We start from the raw sequence: 20,954 nt of genomic DNA, 5'->3' as shown, positions 1-20,954 counted from the left end.
TGAGGCAGGAGAATTGCCTGAACCCAGGAGGCGGAGGTTGCGGTGAGCCGAGATTGCACCATTGCACTCCAGCCTGGGTAACAAGAGCGAAACTCTGTCTCAAAAACAAACAAACAAACAAACAAACAAACAAAAAAAACAAAACCCACAAAGGATCTGGACATGCAAGAATGAAATGGAGAAGATGAAGGGCAAGTTCACTTATCAGAAATGATCCCACAGAAACGGCATGCTGAGAAGGATGGTGAGAGAGGGAATGACCTGGAACCTAGAAAGGAAGATGAGGCAGAGAGGGAGGAAGGAGTGGGATTCTGACCACTAGAGAAGAGGTGAATGACCTCTGAGCTTAGAAGATGGGAAGCACAGGTGAGAAGGCTATGGAGCACTGCACAGAAAAGATTTAACAGGGCAGGTCTGAGACCACCATTCTTAGGAGAGGCCTGTTCACAAGGCTGGCCCTTGGTTGCAACTGGGAATTTGGATTTGGGGATAGTTTCCCCCCACCCTAACTGATGCGAGTGGTTTACTGTACCCACACTGCGCACACTATGTGGTTTATTCCAAACACTGGCTTTCTCTTGGTAGTCTGGAACCTTCGTCTGTACTAGATTAGTGTCTTTATGACCAGCCTCTGTCAAAATTCCTGGCACTGAATATCTCACAAGTTTCCCTGGTGGAGTTCATGTCTCATAAGGTGTCACAACTGTGTGCTGGGGGAGCCTGGCACATCCCAGTTGACTCCACAGTTAGGGAACTCTGGAGGCTCATGCCTGGCTTCCTCTGGACTTATCCCCATGCACCTTTCCCCTTTGTTGGTCTCACTATACTCAGAGCTGTCAGCATGACTCTAAGCTGAGTCCTGTGTACTCCTAGTGAATGGGGTGTTCTTGAGGACCACCAGCCACCACCCTTTCCATGAAGTGCATCTCCAGTAATCTGCTGGGCTGCTCCCATGAGTTGCTCCCACATAGTGGTTGCTCACCTGGATAGTAGCCCTGGGTGATTCCTCTCTCTGTCACCCATGGTTCAGTCCCTTGCTCCAGGTGGGAGATGACTTCAGGCTTCGGAAGCTCAGGACCTGGAAATGGGGAAAAACACAGGAGGTAGGGGTCTGCTCTGGAGAGAAAGAACCAGCTCAGGCTCTAGACCAGACTCCTTCCTGACTGTGAAGACGTGGGTACCTCACAACACGGTGAAGCTCTGCACTGGCATGGAAAAGGGCAGATGTCCCTCTTCATGCATTCCCCATAGGGAGTGAGGACCCAAGGTCACATCCTCACACCGAGGCCCCATGACTTATAACCCAGGAAAAATCAGTTATCACAGCTTGCAAAGCAGGTCTTACCTATGGAGAGCAGGTGCCCAAAGGTCTCCAGCATCACATCACGGTAAAGGATTCTCTGGGTAGGGTCCAGCTGCCCCCACTCCTCCTGGGTAAAGTCCACAGCCACATCCCGGAAGGTCACCGGTTCCTGAAACATCACACACATTCTCAATCAGCTGGACTATCTCCATCAGTACTTTCGGACAGAAGAAGAATGGAAAAAGAGAAAATAAGCAGGCCAGTGTCACGAGAGACTACAAGTTATGAATGATGGGAGTCGGTCTCACTGGGCACCTATTAGGCCACTACACATAAGTGTGTGTTGTATGGCGAGAACATGTGAGAGGATTCACCAAGATCAACACAGCCAAACAGCGATGACCTACATCTGCTAAGACAGAGGAGTGTACCAGCAGAGACTGGGCTAAACCACTGATTTGAAGGTTTGTGAGCTAAAGAAACAGATACTGTTTTAGGACAGTGTGTAACACAGCAGCAACTAACTAAATACACTCACTAATCCTTAGATACAAAGTGAAATGCCTGTAATCCCAGCTACTTGGGAAGCTAAGGCAGGAGAATTGCATGAGTCTGGGAGGCAGAGGATGCAGTGAGCTGAGATTGTACTACTGCACTCCAGTTGGGATGACAGAGAGACTCCATCTCAAACAAAACAAACAAAACAAAACAGTGAGGTTCACCATCCTTCCTGAAAAGAGGAGTTCAAGGGGTTGGGATCAGAATTTCACCCCTTCAGGTGAGGCAGGCTCACATGACGGAAGTGGGCCAGTTTAAGAGCCCACAAGGGTACTTACCCTATGAGTGGTGGGACTGGGGGTGATAGGGAGAATGTACCCTGTCTGAATGAGCAGCAGAACTGACTGATTATGGGAAAATACAGGACCCTTAGAACTGCTAATCTCTGAAGAGAAGCTGAAAATTAGGTCAGATTTTTAAGTATAAAATTCTTTTTCTTTTTTAGGTAGAGTCTCACTCTGTCACCCAGACTGGAGTGCAATGATGCCAACTCTGCTCACTACAACCTCCACCTCCTGGGTTCAAGTGATTCTCCTGCCCTAGCCTCCCTAGTACCTGGGACTACAGGCATGTGCCACCACACCTGCCTAATATTTGTATTTTTAGTAGACATGGGGTTTTACTGCGTTGGCCCGACTGGTCTCGAACCCCTGGTCCCAAGTGATCCACCTGCTTCGGCCTCCCAAAGTGCTGGGATTACAGGTGTGAGCCACTGCACCTGGCCTCTATGTGAAAAATTCTAATTTTTTTTTTTTTTTTTTTTTTTTTCCAGGTTTTTTTTTTTTTTTTTTTTTTTTTTTTTTTTTTGAGACAGAGTTTCGCTCTTGTTGCCCAGACTGGAGTGCAATGGCACAATCTCGGCTCACCGCAACCTCCGCCTCCTGGGTTCAGGCAATTCTCCTGCCTCAGCCTCCCGAGTAGCTGGGACTACAGGCACGCACCATCATGCCCAGCTAATTTTTGTATTTTTAGTAGAGACGGAGTTTCACCTTGTTGACCAGGATGGTCTCGATCTCTTGACCTCGTGATCCACCAGCCTCGGCCTCCCAAAGTGCTGGGATTATAGGCGTGAGCCACCGCGCCCAGCCTAAAAAATTCTAATTTTTTTAAGTTGATGCAACATTACCTAAAATGTGTCCCATAAACAAAGCCCTTCTGCAGCCACGCTTGAAAGCCAGGTATTTCTGGATCAGAGTCTTGGCTCAGTTACTTTGTCCTCAAGAAGCATTTTTGCCTCCCAGTTTCCATGTCAACAAAGCATCACCCCTTGGGGGCTGTATAATGATTAAGTGGTTTACAAACACTTCCTACAGGACATCTGGATAGCCACATGGAAAAGAGTAAAGATAGTCCCTGTCTTAGTCTGTTTTCTGTTGCTATAACAGAATATCACTGACCAGGTAATTTATGTTTTTTTGTTTTTTTTCTCAAGATGGAGTCTCACTCTGTCCACCAGGCTGGAGTGCAGTGGTGTGATTTTGGCCCACTGCAACCTCTGCCTTCTGGATTCAGTTGATTCTCTTGCCTCACCCTCCTGAGTAGCTGGGACTACATGTGCACACCACCACATTTAGCTAATTTTTGTATTTTTTAATAGAGACAGAGTTTCACCATGTTGGCCAGTCTGGTCTCAAACCCCTGGCCTCAAATGATACGCCCACCTCGGCCTCCCTAAGTGCTGGGATTACAGGCATGCAACACCATGCCAAGCTAATTTTGTACTTTTTGTAGAAACAGGGGTTTCTCCATGTTGATCAGGCTGGTCTCAAACTCCTGAACTCAGGTGATCTGCCTGCCTTGGCCTCCCAAAGTGCTGGGATTACAGGCGTGAGCCACCGTGCCCAGCCCACAAGTATCTTTATAAAAGGTATACAGAGGGAGATATGACTATAGAAGACATAAGGCAATATGATCACTGAAGCAGCATGCTACACTGCTGGCTTTGAAGATGAGCAAAGGGCCACAGGGCAAGCAATGGAATGTCTGTGGCTTTCTTAGCTGGAAAAGGCAAGGAAACAGATTCTATCCTAGAACCTCAGTGGGGAGGGTGGCTCTGCTCACACCTTGATTCCAGCCCCGATTTTTGACTTCTGACCTCCATAACAGAAAGAACAAATGTTGTTTTAAGCTACAAAATTTGTAGTGAATTGTTACAGCAGATGGAGATAACCAGATAAAACATTGGACCCTGAAGCTCTCCATTCTAGTTCTTGTCTGCTGTGATGGACAGCCTCCAAGATGCTCCCCAACCATCTTTGCCAATGATCTCCAGCCCTTGCGTAGTCCCCTCCAACACTGAGCAAGGCTGACTTGTTTAACTAGTAAGACACTGTGGAAGTGACAAAACTGTGAATTCTGAATCCAGGTCACGAAAAATGTTACGGTTTCTACCTTGCCCTCTCCTGGATCACCTGTTCTGTGGGAAACCAAATGCTATGTTGTAAGGATACCCAGCAGTTCCAAAGAGAGGCCTACATGGAGAACAACTGAGTTCTCCTATCAGCAGATATGTGAGTGAGCCATCCTGGAGGTGGATCCTCCAGCCTCAGTTAAGTCTCAGGTGACAACAGCTATGCTGACATCTTCACTATAACTTCTCGAGCCTGGACCAACACCACCAGCTAAGTCATTTCAGCACTCCTGTCAGAACCTGTGAGATATTTATTGTTGTTTCGGGTCACAAAGTTTTGAGTTACATGGCAACAGGTAACTAATACACTTTCTCTCAAGCCTTATGCTCATTCTGCGTCCCCCATCCACAGCAAGAACAAACTAAAACGTGGAAGCATTTCATGCAAATTTGGAGTAATACACATCGGAAAGCCTGCAATCTAAGATTATCAATAGTGTCCCTTTGTGTACCAAATATGAAATAGTGCAACTCCCCATAAACAAACCAACGACAAAAAAAAAAAAAGTATATAATTTCAAAGTTGCAGAGCTTGAGCAAGTATGAATTATTGTTGTTTCCTGCCACGCGAGGCGGCACTTTATGGAAAACAGAGGCAGCAGCAGTCACTTTGTCTAGAAGTGCTGGAGCTTTGATGGCCAGATGGCCCTGCAAACACTGACCGCCCTGGACTGCGGTTCTCCCACAGTCTCCCAGGGGACGACCCTGGTAGTCGCTCTCGTCACACTCAGTGCGTGGTGACCCCTCGTTGTCCCCAAGAGGTTGTGCCCAAGCCCCAGGGCAAGGGCTTCGCGGTGCTGGGGTCCCGGTGGGTGTGCGCTGACTCCACGCGTCGAAGCATCCCTATTTGAGGATGCTTGCCACCTGGGCACCCAGCCAATGCTACAAGTACTGTTATCCGTCAACAAGAGGACAGCCCTTCCGGGAACGCGTAAGGGTTTCGACGGGGCGGCGCCGCACGCGGGAGCGGGACCTGCCGGATTCCCTCGGGAATGGCCGACCCCAGCCCCGGGGAGGACGGGGCCGCCGCGGAGCATGCGCACTCGGTTGGAACCCCGGCCCCCTCTCGGACCAGCCAGGCCGTCACCACGCCCCGACTCGTGCCTCAGTTTCCCCACGTGTCAAAGGCATAACGGCGGTGCCGCCCTCATCGTGCCGCGAAGTGAAAGAGTCAGTCTCCAAGGGAGACGCTTGCCCGGAGCCCGCGGCCGTCGTTACTGTTGTTATTGTTACCTGAAGCCGGGCCGCCGGCGGCCCCACACACATCACCGCCGCTGCCGCTTCGTCCTCAGGGTCCATCCTGGATCGACCAGTGTAGAATGGCGCCTGAGGTGATCCCCAGACCACAGGACCACTACAGCCAAAGGGACCACCCGACTCGCCGAACGCTGGACAATGGCGGCCGCACCGGCGACGCGGCGACTACAACTCCCAGGAGGCCGTGCAGCGGGCCGCAGCTCTCGGCCAATGGGAGTCTCCGCCGGCTGGGCCTTTGACCAATGGAAGCATTCTGGCCGCTAGCCAATGGGAGCCTCCACCCGATGGCCTCTGGCCAATGGGAGCGCTTAGCTGGGGCTGATGGGAGATGTGGTTGCTCCCCGCTGCGCTGCCCGCTATGGGGCGGGCAACCAGAATCCTCAGTCGTGGGGCAGGGAGCGGGGCAGGGAGCGGGGCTGGGCTCCGAGAAGGTGGGGATCGTCCGCCCCTCCTGATGCTGGGGCCTTGCCCGTCTGCGTGGGCCGGGCCTGCTCTTTCCGGGAAGTTGCGCTGGAGGAACCCCGGGGCTGTTCCGCTTTACCCTCTGCTCCCCAGTGCCTAAAACGCACACGCTTGAAAGTCTCAGGAAGACTTAGGGGTTTGTTAATATAATAGACTTTGGCGGTAGCGGCTGGAAGGGGGCTTGAGGCTGGGAGCGCTGGTCCTCCTACATGAAAGGAGCCCCGATTCAGACCCAAGGGAGGGCTCTTGGATCCTGCCCAAGAAAGAATTCAGGGCGAGTTTGCAGTGCAAAGTAAAAGCAAGTTTATTAAGAAAGTAAAGTTGGTTCCTTCTGAGGGACAGTGTATGTTCCATTCCCTTTCCTTAGCTTTTGCTGGCAATCTCTGGCATTCCTTGGCTTGTATATCTCTCTGTCTTCACGTGGCATTTTCCCTGTGTGTGTGACAAGTAGTCTGTCTCCAAATTTCTGTTTTTATAAGGACAACAGTCATATTGGACCAGGGGTCACCCTAATGACCTCATTTAAGGTCTGAGGTACTATGGGTTAGAACTTAAACATATCATTTTAGGGAGACACAGCTTAACCTATACATTAACATATAATGGGTTTATTTTGAAAAATTATCTTACCGGGTGAGGTGGCTCACGCCTGTAATTCCAACACTTTGGGAGGCCGAGGCGGGCAGCTCATGATGTCAAGAGATTGAGACTATCCTGGCCAACATGGTGAAACCCCGTCTCTACTAAAATTACAAAAATTAGCTGGGTGTGGTGGTGGGCGCCTGTAGTCTCAGCTACTCCAGCCGGGGCAACAGAGCAAGACTCTGTCTCAAATAATAATAATAATAATAATAAATTAAATTTTTTCTCAGTTTTAATGCCTGTTACAGCAAATATTGATAGGACCTACATAAACAAATACTGAGTAGGGTCTTCAGTGACTTTTAAGAGTGTGAATGGGTCTTGAAACAAAAAACTTGAAACATACTTGGCTATAGAATAGGCTTTTGTTAAATAGGCCTGCCAAAGTGCTAAGATCCACTTGATTAAAAAAACGCCTAAATCCAGTTGTTGAGATGGAGTCTCACTCTGTCACCCAAGCTGGAATGCAATGGTACATTCTCGGCTCACTGCAACCTCCATCTCCTGGGTTCAAGTGATTCTACTCCCTCAGCCTCCTAAGTTGCTGGGATTTACAGGCACCCCTCACCATGCCTGGCTAATTTTTTTTATTTTCAGTAGAGACAGATTTTTGGCCTGTTGGCCAGGTGAACTCCTGACCTCAGGTGATCCACCCCCACCCCCTAGCCTCCCAAAGTGCTGGGATTACAGGCATGGGCCACCACGCCCTGCTGTAGCTTTAAGCAAGCTTTGATATTTTGTATTCATGTTGGTCATTTGATATAGAGTACTTATTTTTACTTAAACAAATTTAGTTTTTAAAATTTCTTCTTTGATCAAATAGCTGTTTCAAAATATATTCTAAAATATCCACAATTATTAATTAGTAATTTTGTTGTGCTATTAAAGAATATGATAATAGGCCGGGCGCGGTGGCTCACGCCTGTAATCCCAGCACTTTGGGAGGCCGAGGCGGGTGGATCACGAGGTCAAGAGATCAAGACCATCCTGGTCAACATGGTGAAACCCCGTCTCTACTAAAACTACAAAAAATTAGCTGGGCATGGTGGCGCGTGCCTGTAATCCCAGCTACTCAGGAGGCTGAGGCAGGAGAATTGCCTGAACCCAGGAGGCGGAGGTTGCGGTGAGCCGAGATCGCGCCATTGCACTCCAGCCTGGGTAACAAGAGCGAAACTCCTACCAAAAAAAAAAAAAAAAAAAAAGAATATGATAATATAAATTTCTACTTTTTTGGTTTTTTTTCTTTTGAGATGGAATTTTGCTCTTGTTGCCCAGGGTGGAGTGCAATGGCGAGAGATCTTGGCTCACCATAACCTCCACCTCCCGGGTTTAAGCGATTCTCCTGCCTCAGCATCCCAAGTAGCTGGGATTACAATCCCCTGCCACCACACCCAGCTAACTTTGTATTTTTAGTAGCTACAGGGATTCTCCATGTTGTTCAGGCTGGTCTCTAATTCCTGACCTCAGGTGATCTGCCTGCCTCGGCCTCCCAAAGTGCTAAGATCCACTTGATTAAAAAAACGCCTAAATCCAGTCCCAAAACATCAGCCTAATGGCTAATGTCAGCATAACCAGAAACATTCCAACCCTGAATTTCGAGTCCAACCCTCAGACACTGACCCAGTGACAGATGAACAAATGCATTCAAACACAGATATCCAGTGGAACAGTAGGGTTGCTCTTCTCAAGGAGTATCTTACTGGTGTTCTCTGTATTTCCTGAATTTGAATGTTGGCCTGTCTTGCTAGGTTGGGGAAGTTCTTATGGATAATGTGGGTCCTGATGGCCAGGGGGAGACCTATGTTAATTCTGTCTAAATCATAATCTTGCTTGGCTCAGAGTACTCTGAATTTTATACACCGAACTAAATTATATTATTGGTGCAGTTAATTAGAAATCAAGCGGCAACAGGAGGCCTAAAGACCATCCGAGAGTGCAGTAACACTGGGGAACACCTTGAGGTGGTTGCAGAGCAGGAAATACTGCTGTGGTCCCACGAATGCCTTCTCAACATGGAGACTCTATGAGGGCCTTGTAAAGAGGGCTTATGCAAAGATCTCTGAGAAGGGAGGCGAGCTCTGCTCACAAGATCCAGGAGGGTGTTTGCAGATGGGAGCTGGCGAGGAGGAGAAAAGCCTTGCAGGGCAGAGATCATGGAACACCTCAAGCTCTCCCTAAATTCTGCGAATATGTCATGATTTTAATTGCTCTAAATCCTCAATGCTCAGGAGATAAAAGCCTGTTGATGTATCAGGTGTGGTCAGACCTTGTGGCTCCTAATCCACTATGCTTCTGATGCACCCTGATAATAATCAGTGATAAACTCAGAGTACTAGTTAGCGTGTCTTAGAAGGGTCTCAAGTGCTGTTAAATGCTCAGAGCACTAGTTTAGCTTATCTTAGAAGGATCTCAAGAGCTCTCTGCACAGCTACCTTACCCACTCCTCTACCCTTCCCCTCCACACCCATAAGATCAATGAGATTATGCACATAATAAAAGTGTTTGGAGCCCAGCGCTCCGGGCCAACTTGGCTCCCATGAAATTCTACTCTTGTGTCTGTATTTCCTTTTCTCAATCCCTTGTCGGGACTAAGGGCACCCACGTACGGGGTTGGGGCTGGTACCCAACAGATAACATCCTGAAGTGTGTTTTCCAACTTGGTTCCATTCTCCCTGTCACTTTTAGGTTTGCCAATCAATCATAGGTTTGGTCTTGGGGATTCTAGGAAGCCAAGGAACCTTCCTGCCCTGCCTGCTGAAATCAACTCAAATTGGCCAAATAGACAAGTCTGACATCTTTTCTCTTTGCACTTGCATTTTTTCTTTTTAGAAGGAGTCTCACTCTGTCACCCGGGCTGGAGTGCAGTGACATGATCTCAGCTCACTGCTACCTGCATCTCCCCAGTTCAAACAATTCTCCTGCTCAGCCTCCCAAATAGGTGGGATTACAAGTGCCCGCCACCACGCCTGGCTAATTTTTGTATTTTTAGTAGAGAGAGGGTTTCACCCTGTTGGCCAGGCTAGTCTCAAACTCCTAACCTAGAGTGATCCACTCACCTCAGTCTCCAAAGTGTTGGGATTACAGGCGTGAGCCAACACGCCCAGCCCTGCCATCTGCTGTTAATTGTGGTGTTCTCAATTTTCTATGATGCATGGGTCTTATTAATTCTGATAATACTTGGCATTACCTGAAAATTTCCTTTCAACCCCGGGGAAGTTTCCCTTTTTCTTTTTCTAACTTATTTGTTCAACAATCTCACTTGTAATGTCAGAGTCTGTTCTTGTTCTCATTGTTCTATTTTCTCAAAGTATCTGTCTTATTTGTTATTTGTAACCCCTTCTTGACTCACTTTTATGTTAACAAAATGCATTAACTATTTGGTTCCGCCGGGTGCAGTCACTCATGCCTGTAATCCCAGCACTTTGGGAGGCCAAGGTGGGCAGAACCTGGGAGGGGGAGGTTGCAGTGAGCCAAGATTGTGCCAGTGCACTCTAGTCTGGGCAACAGAGTGAAACTGTCTCAAAAAAAATTTTTTTTTGTTCCTCTGAATATCTGTTTTATTCTGCTTTGTCTTAGATTCTTTCTTTCTCGATGGAGGCTTTTCTTTTTTGAGATGGAGTCTTGCTCTGTTGCTAGGCTGGAGTGCCGTGGCTCAATCTCAGCTCACTGCAATCTCCGCCTCCTGTGTTCAAGTGAATCTCCTCCCTCAGCCTCCTAAGTAGCTGGGATTACAAGTGTGTACCACCACATCCAGCTAATTTTTGCATTTTTAGTAGAGACAGGGTTTTACCATGTTGGCCTTAATCTCCTAACCTCATAATCTGCCCACCTCGGCAGCCCAAAGTGTTGGGATTACAGGCGGGAGCCATCGCACCCAGCCAGCTTTCTTTATTTTTTGCTCCTTGCCTCCCACCCATATTGAAGAGACTATCAGAAAGCAAATGGGAATTTCCACAGACAAGTGGGGCTGCTTTAACAGTATGGTTTGCTGTAGGGTGAAGTGGGCAGGAACAAGCTATCAGGTAAAAAGCTCTGAAATGCCAGAATAAAGCAGCCCTTGCTGCAGAGCAAAACACGTCAGATTCCCTAGTCCCCTGAACTATCTTTTAGCATGTGACTCCTTCCCTACTTAGTTTTTGCTGACCTACAGCCAGATACTATTGCCAGGCAGGAAAAAAAAAGGGGGGAGTCCGAGTTTGATGGGCAGATCTTCAATTAACCCACTTTCCTGTCAGTCTATGGCTCTGCTGGGGGCTGCCACATCTGCTTCCACCCCTTCTCCTCACCTGTCCCTCTCCAGCCTCCCTCATTCCGTATCTTTGGCTATGCTTCCATCTGCTCTTTTTTTTTTTTTGAGACAGAATCTGGATTTTTTTGCCCAGGCTGGAGTGCAGTAGCACAGTGTCAGCTCACAGCAACCTCCACCTCCTGGGTTCAAGTAATTTTCCTGCCTCATCCTCCCATGTAGCTAGGATTATGGGCACATGCCACCACACCCAGATAATTTTTTGTATTTTTAGTAGAGATGGGGTTTCACCATGTTGGCCACGCTGGCCTTGAACTCCGGACCTCAAGTGATGTGCCCATCTCAGCATCCCAAAGTGCTGGGATTACAGGCATAAACCACTGTGCCTGGCCTCCCATGTACTCTTATCCTGCTTAATTGTGCAGTAATAGCCATACACCGTAGACTTTGGAAGGCCGAGCTTAGAGGATCACTTGAGTCCAGGAGTTCAAGACCAGGCTGGGCAACATGGTGAGAGCCTGTCTCTAAAAAAAAATAAAACTAGCTAAGCTTCATGGCACATGCCTGTGGTCCCAGCTACTGAGGAGGCGAGGACAGGAGGATCACTTGAGCCAGGTTGAGGCTGCAGTGAGCCATAATTGTGTCACTGCATTCTAACCTGGGAGACAGAGCAACAGTCTGTGTAAAAAAATAAAAGTAAATGTGGGCTGGGCGCAGTGGCTCACGCCTGTAATCCCAGCACTTTGGGAGGCCAAGACGGGCGGATCACAAGGTCAAGAGATAGAGACCATCCTGGCCAACATAGTGAAACCCCGTCTCTACTAAAAATACAGAAAAATTAGCTGGGCATGGTGGCACACGCCTGTAGTCCCAGCTACTCAGGAGGCTGAGGCAGGTGAATTGCTTGAACGCGGGAGGCGGAGGTTGCAGGGAGCCGAGACTGCGCCACTGCACTCCAGCCTGGCGCCTGTCGACAGAGCGAGACTCTGTCTCAAACAAACAAAAAAAGTAAATGTGCAGACATGGGCTCTTTCACTCTCCTCACTGCTGTCAATTACACTTTCTTTCTTCTAGGACACATGTTGCTGAGTGGACCAACCTAAATTACATGCTTGTAATCTTCTGTGAACATACTATTTGGACTCCTGTTTTCATATCACCTGTTAAATACTTTCTATATTAATACGCTACCAGTTCTGATTACAAACCAACTGAGCAACAAAGTTAAAGCATAACGGAATCCCTGAAATATTCAGAATCCATTTTTTTGTTTGTTTTGTTTTAGAGATAGGGTGTTGCTCTGCTGCCTAGGCTGGAGTGTAGTCATGTGATCTCAGCTCACTGCAGGTGCAACTCCTCCAGGCTCAAGCAGTATTTCTGCCTCAGCCTTCTGAGTAGCTGGGACTACTGGTATGAAGCACCATGCCCAGTTAACTGTATTTTTTTGTACAGATGGGATCTCAACATGTTGCCTGGCCTAGTGTCAAACTACTAGACTTAAGTGATCTGCCTGCTTTGATCTCCCAAAGTGCTGGGATTACAAGCTTGGGCCATTACCGCCAGCTCAGAGTCCTTTTTTTTTTTTTTTTGAGACAGAGTCACTCTGTTTCCCAAGCTAGAGTGCATGATCTCGGCTCATTGCAACCTCCCCCTCCCAGGTTCAAGCGATTCTCATGCCTCAGCCTCCTGAATAGCTGGGATTACATGCATGTGCAACCATACCTGGCTAATTTTTGTATTTTTAGTAGAGACAGAGTTTTACCATGTTGGCTAGGCTGGTCTTGAACTCCTGTCCTGAAGCGATCCGCCCATCTCAGCCTCCCAAAGATTACAGGCATAGGCCACCATCCCTGGCCAGAGTCCATTTTTTTAATTGCAAAAATAAAACCATTTTGGAATAGTTCCCAGGCTCGGGCTCCTTTGGTTTAACTGCTGATATACATCAAAGATGGCTGGCTTTATATTTCATCACTCAACATCAACTTCCTCATACAACTGTTTAAATTTGAGTGTTCAGGGCTCTAAATCAAGAGTATCTCCCACTCCACCATCATTTCCAGGAATGCGTTATGGGGACAATATCTGATTATGCTTGGGTAGTTGTTTGCACCAGAAAGATGAGCCAAAGAGTACGGCTCCATCCTGAGTTTCCTAATTCCTGCTAACAGCTCTGATTGCAAGCTTTTCTTCGGTGGTCATAGCCATGGCTTCTCACCTAAACGCAACAGTATAGACACATTTTTATGTGCACACAAATCACCTGTGTGATTTTTTTGAGATGGAGTCCCAGTCTGTCACTCAGGCTGGAGTGCAGTGCTGCAATCTCGGCTTACTGAAACCTCCACCTCCCAGGTTCAAATGATTCTACTGCCTCAGCTTCCTGAGTAGCTGGAACTACAGGTGCAAGCCACCACAGCTGGCTAACTTTTTTTGTACTTTTAATAGAGACACTTTTGCTATGTTGGCCAGGCTGGTCTCAAACTCCTGACTTGGGGAGATCCACTCATCTCAGCTTCCCAAAGTGCAGGGATTATAGGAATGAGTCACTGTGCCCAGCCACCTGCTTGATTTTAGAAACTGCACACTCTTGAATTTTACTGCCAGATACTTTTATTTATTTGGCTAGAGTGAGCTTGGGAATACACAGTTTCAGTGCTCACTCTAGGCAATTCTTTTTTTTTTTTTTTTAATTTGTACCTGTACATCTCAAGAAAAGGCAATTCTGATACACATGGTCATGAAGCCCTACTCTGAGAGTCATGTTCTGGCCACCTGATTTCTAGTAAAGAGGGTCTGGCAGGAAAATTTCCCATCTTGGTTATTATCTATTATCACTCTCTCATAGGCAGCAGTGCAGTGGCATGATCACAGCTCACTGCAACCTCCACTTCTGGAGCTCAAGTGATCCTCCCACCTCAGCTTTCTGAGTACCTGGGACTACAGGTATGCACCACCACGCTTGGCTAATTTTTGTATTTTTTGTAGAGACAGGATTTTGCCATGTTACCCAGGCTGGTCTCAAACACCTAGGCTCAAGCAATCCACCAGGCTCAGCCTCCCAAAGTGCTTGGATTACAGGTGTTGGCCACTGAGTCTGGCCCTGTCTTGGTTATTTACAGGGTTTCTCACCTGTGAGCTTTATCATATTGAATAAGGGAAGTATTATAACTGGAAAGTTTTCCACATTTGTTACATTCATAGGGCTTCTCTCCAGTATGAATTCTCTGATGCCTAGTAAGTTGACACCGCTGGCTAAAGGCTTTCTCACAGTGCTCACATTCATAGGGTTTATCTCCAGTGTGTGTCCTCTCGTGTTTAGTAAGGGTTGAGCGATCATTGAACGCTTTCCCACAATCAATGCATTCATAGGGCTTTTCTCCAGTATGCGTTCTCTGATGTTCAATAAGTCGCGACCGCTGGCTGAAGGCCTTAATACACATGTCACACTGATAGGGCTTCTCACCGACATGCGTCCTCTGGTGCACAATGAGGGGAGACCTCTGGCTGAAAGCTTTTCCACAATGACTGCATTCATTAGGTTTCTCTCCAGTGTGTGTCCGCTGATGCACAACAAGCTGAGATTGCTGCCGAAAGGATTTCCCACAGTCACTACATTTGTAGGGTTTCTCTCCAGAATGAATTCTCTGATGGGAAAGAAGGTGAGAGCTCCCTGTGAAGGCTTTCCCACACTGACTGCATTCAAAAGGTTTCTCTCCAGTGTGAGTTCTCTGATGCTCCACAAGGTGGGAGCTCCCAGTAAAGGCTTTATCACACTGATTGCATTTGTATGGCTTCTCCCCAGTATGAATTCGCAGATGCCTGATGAGCTGAGTGCTTCGAATGAAGGCTTTTTCACACCAGTTACATTCATAGGGCTTTTCTCCAGTGTGAGTTCTTTTATGAGCAACAAAGTCAGAGCTTTGGCTGAAGGACCTTCCACAGTGAGTACACTTGTACGGTTTCTCTCCAGTATGAATTCTCTGATGTACAATGAGGTTAGAGTTCCACCTGAAGGATTTTCCACATTCAATACAATGATACGGTTTTTCTCCAGTGTGAATTCGCTGATGCCTAATAAGTTTGGAACTCTGGGTAAAGGATTTCCCACACAGGCTGCACTCATGGGGTTTCTCTCCTGTGTGTGTCCTCTGATGTATAACGAGGTCATAGCTTTGGCTAAAAGATTTCTCACACTGTGTACATTCAAAGGGCTTTTCTCCAGTGTGTGTTCTCTGGTGTACAATGAGCTTAGAACAACAGCTGAAAGACTTTCCACACTGATTACACATAAATGGCTTCTCTGCAGTCTCAACGATGTTACAGTCAGAAAAAGATGAGGCCAAGGGGAAGGCAGCACAGCCTTCCTCACATCTGAAGGGGGACTCTCCAGGGTCACTTACTTCTGTTTGTACAAGGCACAGACTCTCAGAACAGGCTTCCCTGCACTCATCACATTCATACTCACTTTTTCCAAAATGCACTGGCTTGTGTTCATTCAGAGACACACTGTGACAGAAGGGGTTTCCACAATCCTTACAGTTATTACTTTTCTTTACTGAAAAAATTCTACCATGAAAACAAAGGGAGGAATCATAGTTGAGAGAGTCACTACTGACAATATATTCATAAGGGTTTTTATTTCCTGTTTCAATGTTTGCAAGTTTACTCAAGTAAATGCTCCGACAGAAGGCTCTAGCACGCTGATGATTTTCACAGTGCTTCCAATCTACTCCATTTCTCTCATGATTAATGAAAACTGAATTTCTTTTCAACTGTTTAACCTGTGAGTTGGGCTTATGGAAACCTGTACTTGTAGGTAATGTTGTAGGTAGAAGGCTTAAAGCAGAAGGTAGAGAATAACTTCCCCCACGTTCAAGCTCACAATGTTTCCTTTGAGCAAACAGTCTCTTTGAGGTGAGTACCGTCAACCTCAAGGAGTTCTCCTGGTGTTCCCTTAACTGGTTGCTCTGATCTTGCACTTTTCCTAATGACACCAAACAGGGTGGCTCCTCCTGTACACATTGTTTCACTTCCACATGGTGGGAGAGTTCATCCCACACTCGATCTTTTTCAGAATTCAACCTATTCTTTTCAAGGGTAGCCTTCCAGTCTGAAAGAAATCCAAAATGCCTGAGTTACTGGAAAAGCATCAGAGAAGGAGGGATAGATGAAGGAGACAGCTGTTGTGAGGGAGATGTCTCTGGTCTGTTTTCAAACAACAAACTGTAACCTGTATGCGGGAGTGAAATGGCATGATCTCGGCCTCAGCTTCCTGAGTAGCTGGGAATACAGGCACCTGGCACAACGCCCAGCAACTATGATCAGCAAACATGGTATCAGTGGTAAACTGCAAAATACAAGCAAACATAATAAAGTGACTAAGTAGCAGTGGTCCTCAAATAAAGGGCAGAAGAATAAGAATAAGGAAGGCGGGGCCAGGCGCAGTGGCTCACGCCTGTAATCCCAGCACATTGGGAGGCTGAGGCAGGTGGATCACCTTAAGTCAGGAGTTCGAGACCAGCCTGGTCAACATGGTGAAACCCTGTCTCTATTAAAAATAAAAAAATTAGGTGGGCATGGTGGCAGGCACCTGTAGTCCCAGCTTCTCAGGAGGCTGAGGCAGGAGAATCACTTGAGCCTAGAAGGTAGAGGTTGCAGTGAACTGAGATTGGGCCGCTGCATTCCAATCTGGGCGAGAGAGTGAGGCCGTGTCTAAAAAAAAAAAAAAAAAAAAACAATAGGGAGGTAAAGACAAAAGGAGAAATCCACAGAATGAACTGGGTCTGCGGGGTATAAAGCCCTTAACCACTGCAAAATATATGTATGTATAAGCCCCTGTACCCTGTGAATGTAACCTTTTGGGAAAATGGGACTGTCCAGATGTGATTAGGAATTTATTATTATTGTTATTTACTTAGCTAACTTTCTAGAGTCAGGGTCTTGCTCTGTTGAACAGGATAGCAATGGCACAATCATAGCTCACTGCAGCCTTGAACTTCTGATTACAACTGATATTACCCTTCTGTGATTAGAATTTTTATGTATTGTATGGTACTGTATTTATTTTTGAGACAGAGTCTGGGTCAGTTGCCCACGCTGCAGTGAAATAGCACAATCTCGACTAAATGCAATCTCCACCTCCCAGGTTCAAGCGATTCTCCTGCCTCAGCTTCTTGAGTAGCTGGGAATACAGGCACCTGGCACCACGCCCATCTAAAATTTTTTAAATGGGGATTTTTTTCTGGATTATCTGGGGGGCTGTAAATGCAATCACAAGTGTTCCTATAAGAGAAAGGCAGAGAGAGATTTGAAACACAGAGAAGAAGGTGAGAGGACAGAGCAGAAGACATCTGAAGACTGCAAAAATGTGGCCTCAGCCATGGAATGTTGCAACCAACAGGAGAAGGAAGAGGCAGAAATGGGTTTTCCATTTGGAGCATCGAGAAGGAGCAGAGCCCTAGGGCACAGCACTATTGACAAATTGATTTCAATCCAGCGACACTGATTTTGGACTTGTGGCCACCAAAACTTTTAGAGAATAAGTTTGCATTGTTTTAAGCCACCAGTCGGTGGTAAATTTTTACAGCAGCCACAGAAAACAAAAACAGACTACTAACTGGTTCTTAGTCCTAGAATATCAGTTTCTGCTCCACTTCTCATCTCATAATTCCATCTCAAACATAAACCCTGACTTCATATTCTTAATGCACCAATTCTTCCATTTCTTCAGGTTGCAAACAGAGAAAAATGATTTAACCATTCCAGAATTGGCCCAATAGACTCTCCAGAAAAGACTACATGGTCTCTGAAGCAGCATGGTCAGCATGACTGGCTCCAACTGGGCTCCATTTGCCACTTCAGCCAGGTCCATTTTCCTTAGAGGTTCATTTTCCTTGCTGTAGCCAGGAGTAAGAATATTTATCCTACAAGGATTATTTTGAGGCATCAGTGAATCACTGTGTGAGCCTCACACAGTGTCTGGCACCAACATTACAAATTATAGTTGATCTTGCCATTCTTGTTATTGTCCTGGTGAGGATTCTTCTCTGTTGAAGACATGAAGCCTCTAAAAACAAGTGGCAGAGGCTCCCAGCTCAGGATGCTTGTCCAGGTCCTAAAGATTCCCCCTCTGCTTCTCACTCTGCTCGTTATGGTTGCATGGCCACCAGGGCCAACACTACTGAGGCCTATCTTAAGTTCCCATACCTCACTCTTTGAGCACATGAGGATACAAGAATCCCTCGACAACTCAATAACTACACTCTGTGGCCATCCCTTGACTTCTGAGGGAATGTTTCCCTCCTGTCAATTAAAAGCTCTCTTCCCTCTGGGGCAAGACCTTTATATGCACCTAGCACCCCCACACTCAAGAGCCCTCACACCCAGCACCTTCACACCTGGCACCTTCATACCTGGCATCTTCACATCCAGCACCCTCACATCTGACACCCTCACACCCAGCACTCTCACACCTAGTGCTGTCCTCATCCCAACTCTGTGGTTCCTCTGGGGAGTCACCATGGAATCCCTGATGGGAGAATGTTTTCAAAAGAAACAATAGCCCAATGAAGGGTATTTGAGGATGAGAAGCAGGAAAGAAGTCCTTGGTGGCTGAGATGCATTCAGATTTTGCCTGGCCATTGAAAATCAGGTGAAGGACATTAAATATCCTGCAGTGGCAGCACCATTAGGAGCATGAAATGAGAAAAGGGGCTGTCCTCACATACCAGCCAGGAGGGGTGTCTATGCCAAACAGAAGACTGATAGTAAACAGAATTCAGAATGACATTACTGAGGCACGGTGTCAGGGCGTGGCCCAGGGAAGACGGTAGATAAATAAGCATGGGTGCCCTTCAGAGGAAGAAAATAGAGGTTGCAGGCAAGAGAGTTACAAGGAAGGAGGAACAGGAAGACATGAGACAAATTCAGATAAACTCAACATCTCCATCCTGGGGGAAACATGAGAGGGTGGTGTGAAGATATACATGATGTATGTTGCTTAGTGAAAGCAGCCAGTCAGAAAAGGCTGCATAGTAAATGACCCCAACTATGGCATTCTGAAAAAGGCAAAACTATGGAGACAGGATGAAGATCAGCGGCTGCCAGTGAAGAAGGGGAATAAGGTCTGGAGGCAGGGAGCCTAAGTCCGATTCATGCTGACTTCCTAGAACTGAATCAGAAGGAAAACCTGAAATTTCCATGTCCACCTAACAAAAGGTTCAGAGGCTACTCCCTTTGCAACACCCCCCTGCCAACCTTTCTGTTACAGATGAAAAACGGAAAGTATCTCTGATTGGTCTCCTCCTGCAACCAATCAGGCATTTGCATGGGGCATAACTTTGTAACTTCACTTCAGCCTCTGCTTGGTCACCTTCAGCAATCAATCAGACTGGTCACAGGCCACTACTTCAAAGGGTGTAAACCAAGAAACAAATGGGAAACATCCAGAGGGTATTTAAACCCCAGAAAATTCTGTAACCAGTGCTTCTGAGCCTTGCTTGAGCCTACTCCCACTCTGTGAAGTGTGTTTTTGTTTCAATACATCTATGCTTTTGTTGCTTCATTCTTTTGTTGTTTTGTGTGTTTTGTCCAATACTTTGTTCAAAATGCGAAGAACCTAGACACCCTCCACTGGCAACATATCTTCCTGAGCCAGCCAGGAGGTAAGCCCAAAGTTTGGGATTTTTCTTCTCTTTTCGTTTTCTGTTTTCCATATAGGGGAACCCTTTTCTCTCTCTTTTTCCCTTTCCAACTTACGGACCCTTGGTGGACAGCACCTAAGCATGGAAGCAACTCTTAAGTTTCTGGCTGGGGCCACTCTCTGGTGAAAATGAAAGACTTCTGTGTGGAAGTGCCTGACTACCATCACCCAGTTCCGGTGAAAGACCTGAGTCCTTTTCCCTTTTTTCTTTATCAGTCTTTCAGCTGCAGTGTCCTAGTAGCTCCCTGGTAACTGCAGGCACCTGCCCAGGGCCACCCTCCGATGTTGCTTCAAAGCCAAGGTGTAAATGGGGATAGCTACCCTGCCCAGAAGGAGAAAAGACTCTTCTGTCTTTTCTGGTTATAGTCCCTGATCCCTATCTGTGATGCAATTGGCAGCGGCAGCTCACCTGGGTGAACTCACGCAAGTTTCAGGTGACTTAAACCCTCTTTTTATATGTGAAATTCTCCCATAGGATTAGCCTGTAAGGGAAACAGATAATGTCTCTTAGGCATTTTAACTTACCTTCTCATGCTCCATTTATTTGACTTCCTGAGGACCTTCGGGATCCACAAGCTTTAGTAGACATTCTACATCTTGGACCTCCACTGAGGGGATCCCATAGCTTCATGGTCATTGCTTCAGCATCAATTTGCTTGCCCTGAACCCCGTAGAAATTCTCAACCCTAGCCAGGCGTGGTGGCTCACGATTGCAATCCCTGCCCTTTGGGGAGCAAAGGCAGGTGGATTTTCTGAGGTCAGGAGTTCGAGACCAGCCTGGCCAACATGATGAAACCCTGTCTCTACAAAAAAAAAAAAAATTAGCTGGGCGTGGTAGTGTATGCCTGTAATCCAGCTACTCAGGAAGCTGAGGCAGGAGAATTGCTTGAACCTGGGAGATGGTGGTTGCAGGGAGCTAAGACTGCACCACTGCACTCCAGCCTGGCAACGAAGCGAGACTCCATCATACACACACACACATACACACAAAATGATGCCTCAAGATAGGTTTATGGATTTTTACAGACGTACAATATAGCATAATGGTAACAGCAGGAGAAACCGCATGTGTGTGCATAGTAGAGCAGACGTGGGAACTTTCTGTACTTTCTCCTCAACTTACCTATAAACCCAAAACTGCTCTAAAAAATGAAGTCTATTAGCTTGGGCAACATGGTGAAACTCCATTAATTACAAAAATTAGCCAGGTGTGGTGGCCTGCACCTGTAGTCCAAGCTACTCGGGAGGCTGAGGCACAAGAATTGTTTGAGCCAGGGAGGTGGGGGCTACAGCGAACCAAGATGTGCCACGGCACTCCAGGCTGGGTAGCAGAGTGAAACCCTGTCTCAAAAAATATATATAATGAGCCGGGCGC

The 20,954-nt window shown here is 46.9% G+C and overlaps 2 protein-coding genes across 6 annotated transcripts in view; both read right to left on the bottom strand.

Moving 5' to 3' along the window:
• The window catches only part of ZNF8 (zinc finger protein 8), a 15,080-nt gene extending 9,158 nt beyond the window's left edge, over positions 1-5,922 (bottom strand). Inside the window, exons 1-3 of the mRNA XM_017509617.2 lie at positions 5,505-5,922; positions 1,346-1,472; positions 983-1,078 (exon numbers count right to left, since the gene is read on the bottom strand). Of these exons, the coding sequence (XP_017365106.1) occupies positions 983-1,078; positions 1,346-1,472; positions 5,505-5,570 (289 nt within the window). The 5' untranslated portion in view covers positions 5,571-5,922. The remainder of the gene's footprint in view (positions 1-982; positions 1,079-1,345; positions 1,473-5,504) is intronic.
• A 7,548-nt stretch (positions 5,923-13,470) lies between these two features.
• The window catches only part of ZNF544 (zinc finger protein 544), a 26,082-nt gene continuing 18,598 nt past the window's right edge, over positions 13,471-20,954 (bottom strand). For 4 of the 5 annotated variants that reach the window (XM_017509613.1, XM_017509610.1, XM_037731746.1 and 1 more), the window contains one exon: positions 13,471-15,988. In XM_017509613.1, the coding sequence (XP_017365102.1) occupies positions 14,004-15,988 (1,985 nt within the window). In that variant the 3' untranslated portion in view covers positions 13,471-14,003. The remainder of the gene's footprint in view (positions 15,989-20,954) is intronic. The other variant, XR_001819362.2, reaches the window with a different exon arrangement.

The sequence above is a fragment of the Cebus imitator genome, unplaced genomic scaffold (genome assembly GCF_001604975.1).
Source record: "Cebus imitator isolate Cc_AM_T3 unplaced genomic scaffold, Cebus_imitator-1.0 Scaffold417, whole genome shotgun sequence".
In the NCBI taxonomy this organism is placed as follows: domain Eukaryota; kingdom Metazoa; phylum Chordata; class Mammalia; order Primates; family Cebidae; genus Cebus; species Cebus imitator.
This window is presented reverse-complemented; position numbering and strand designations above follow the sequence as displayed.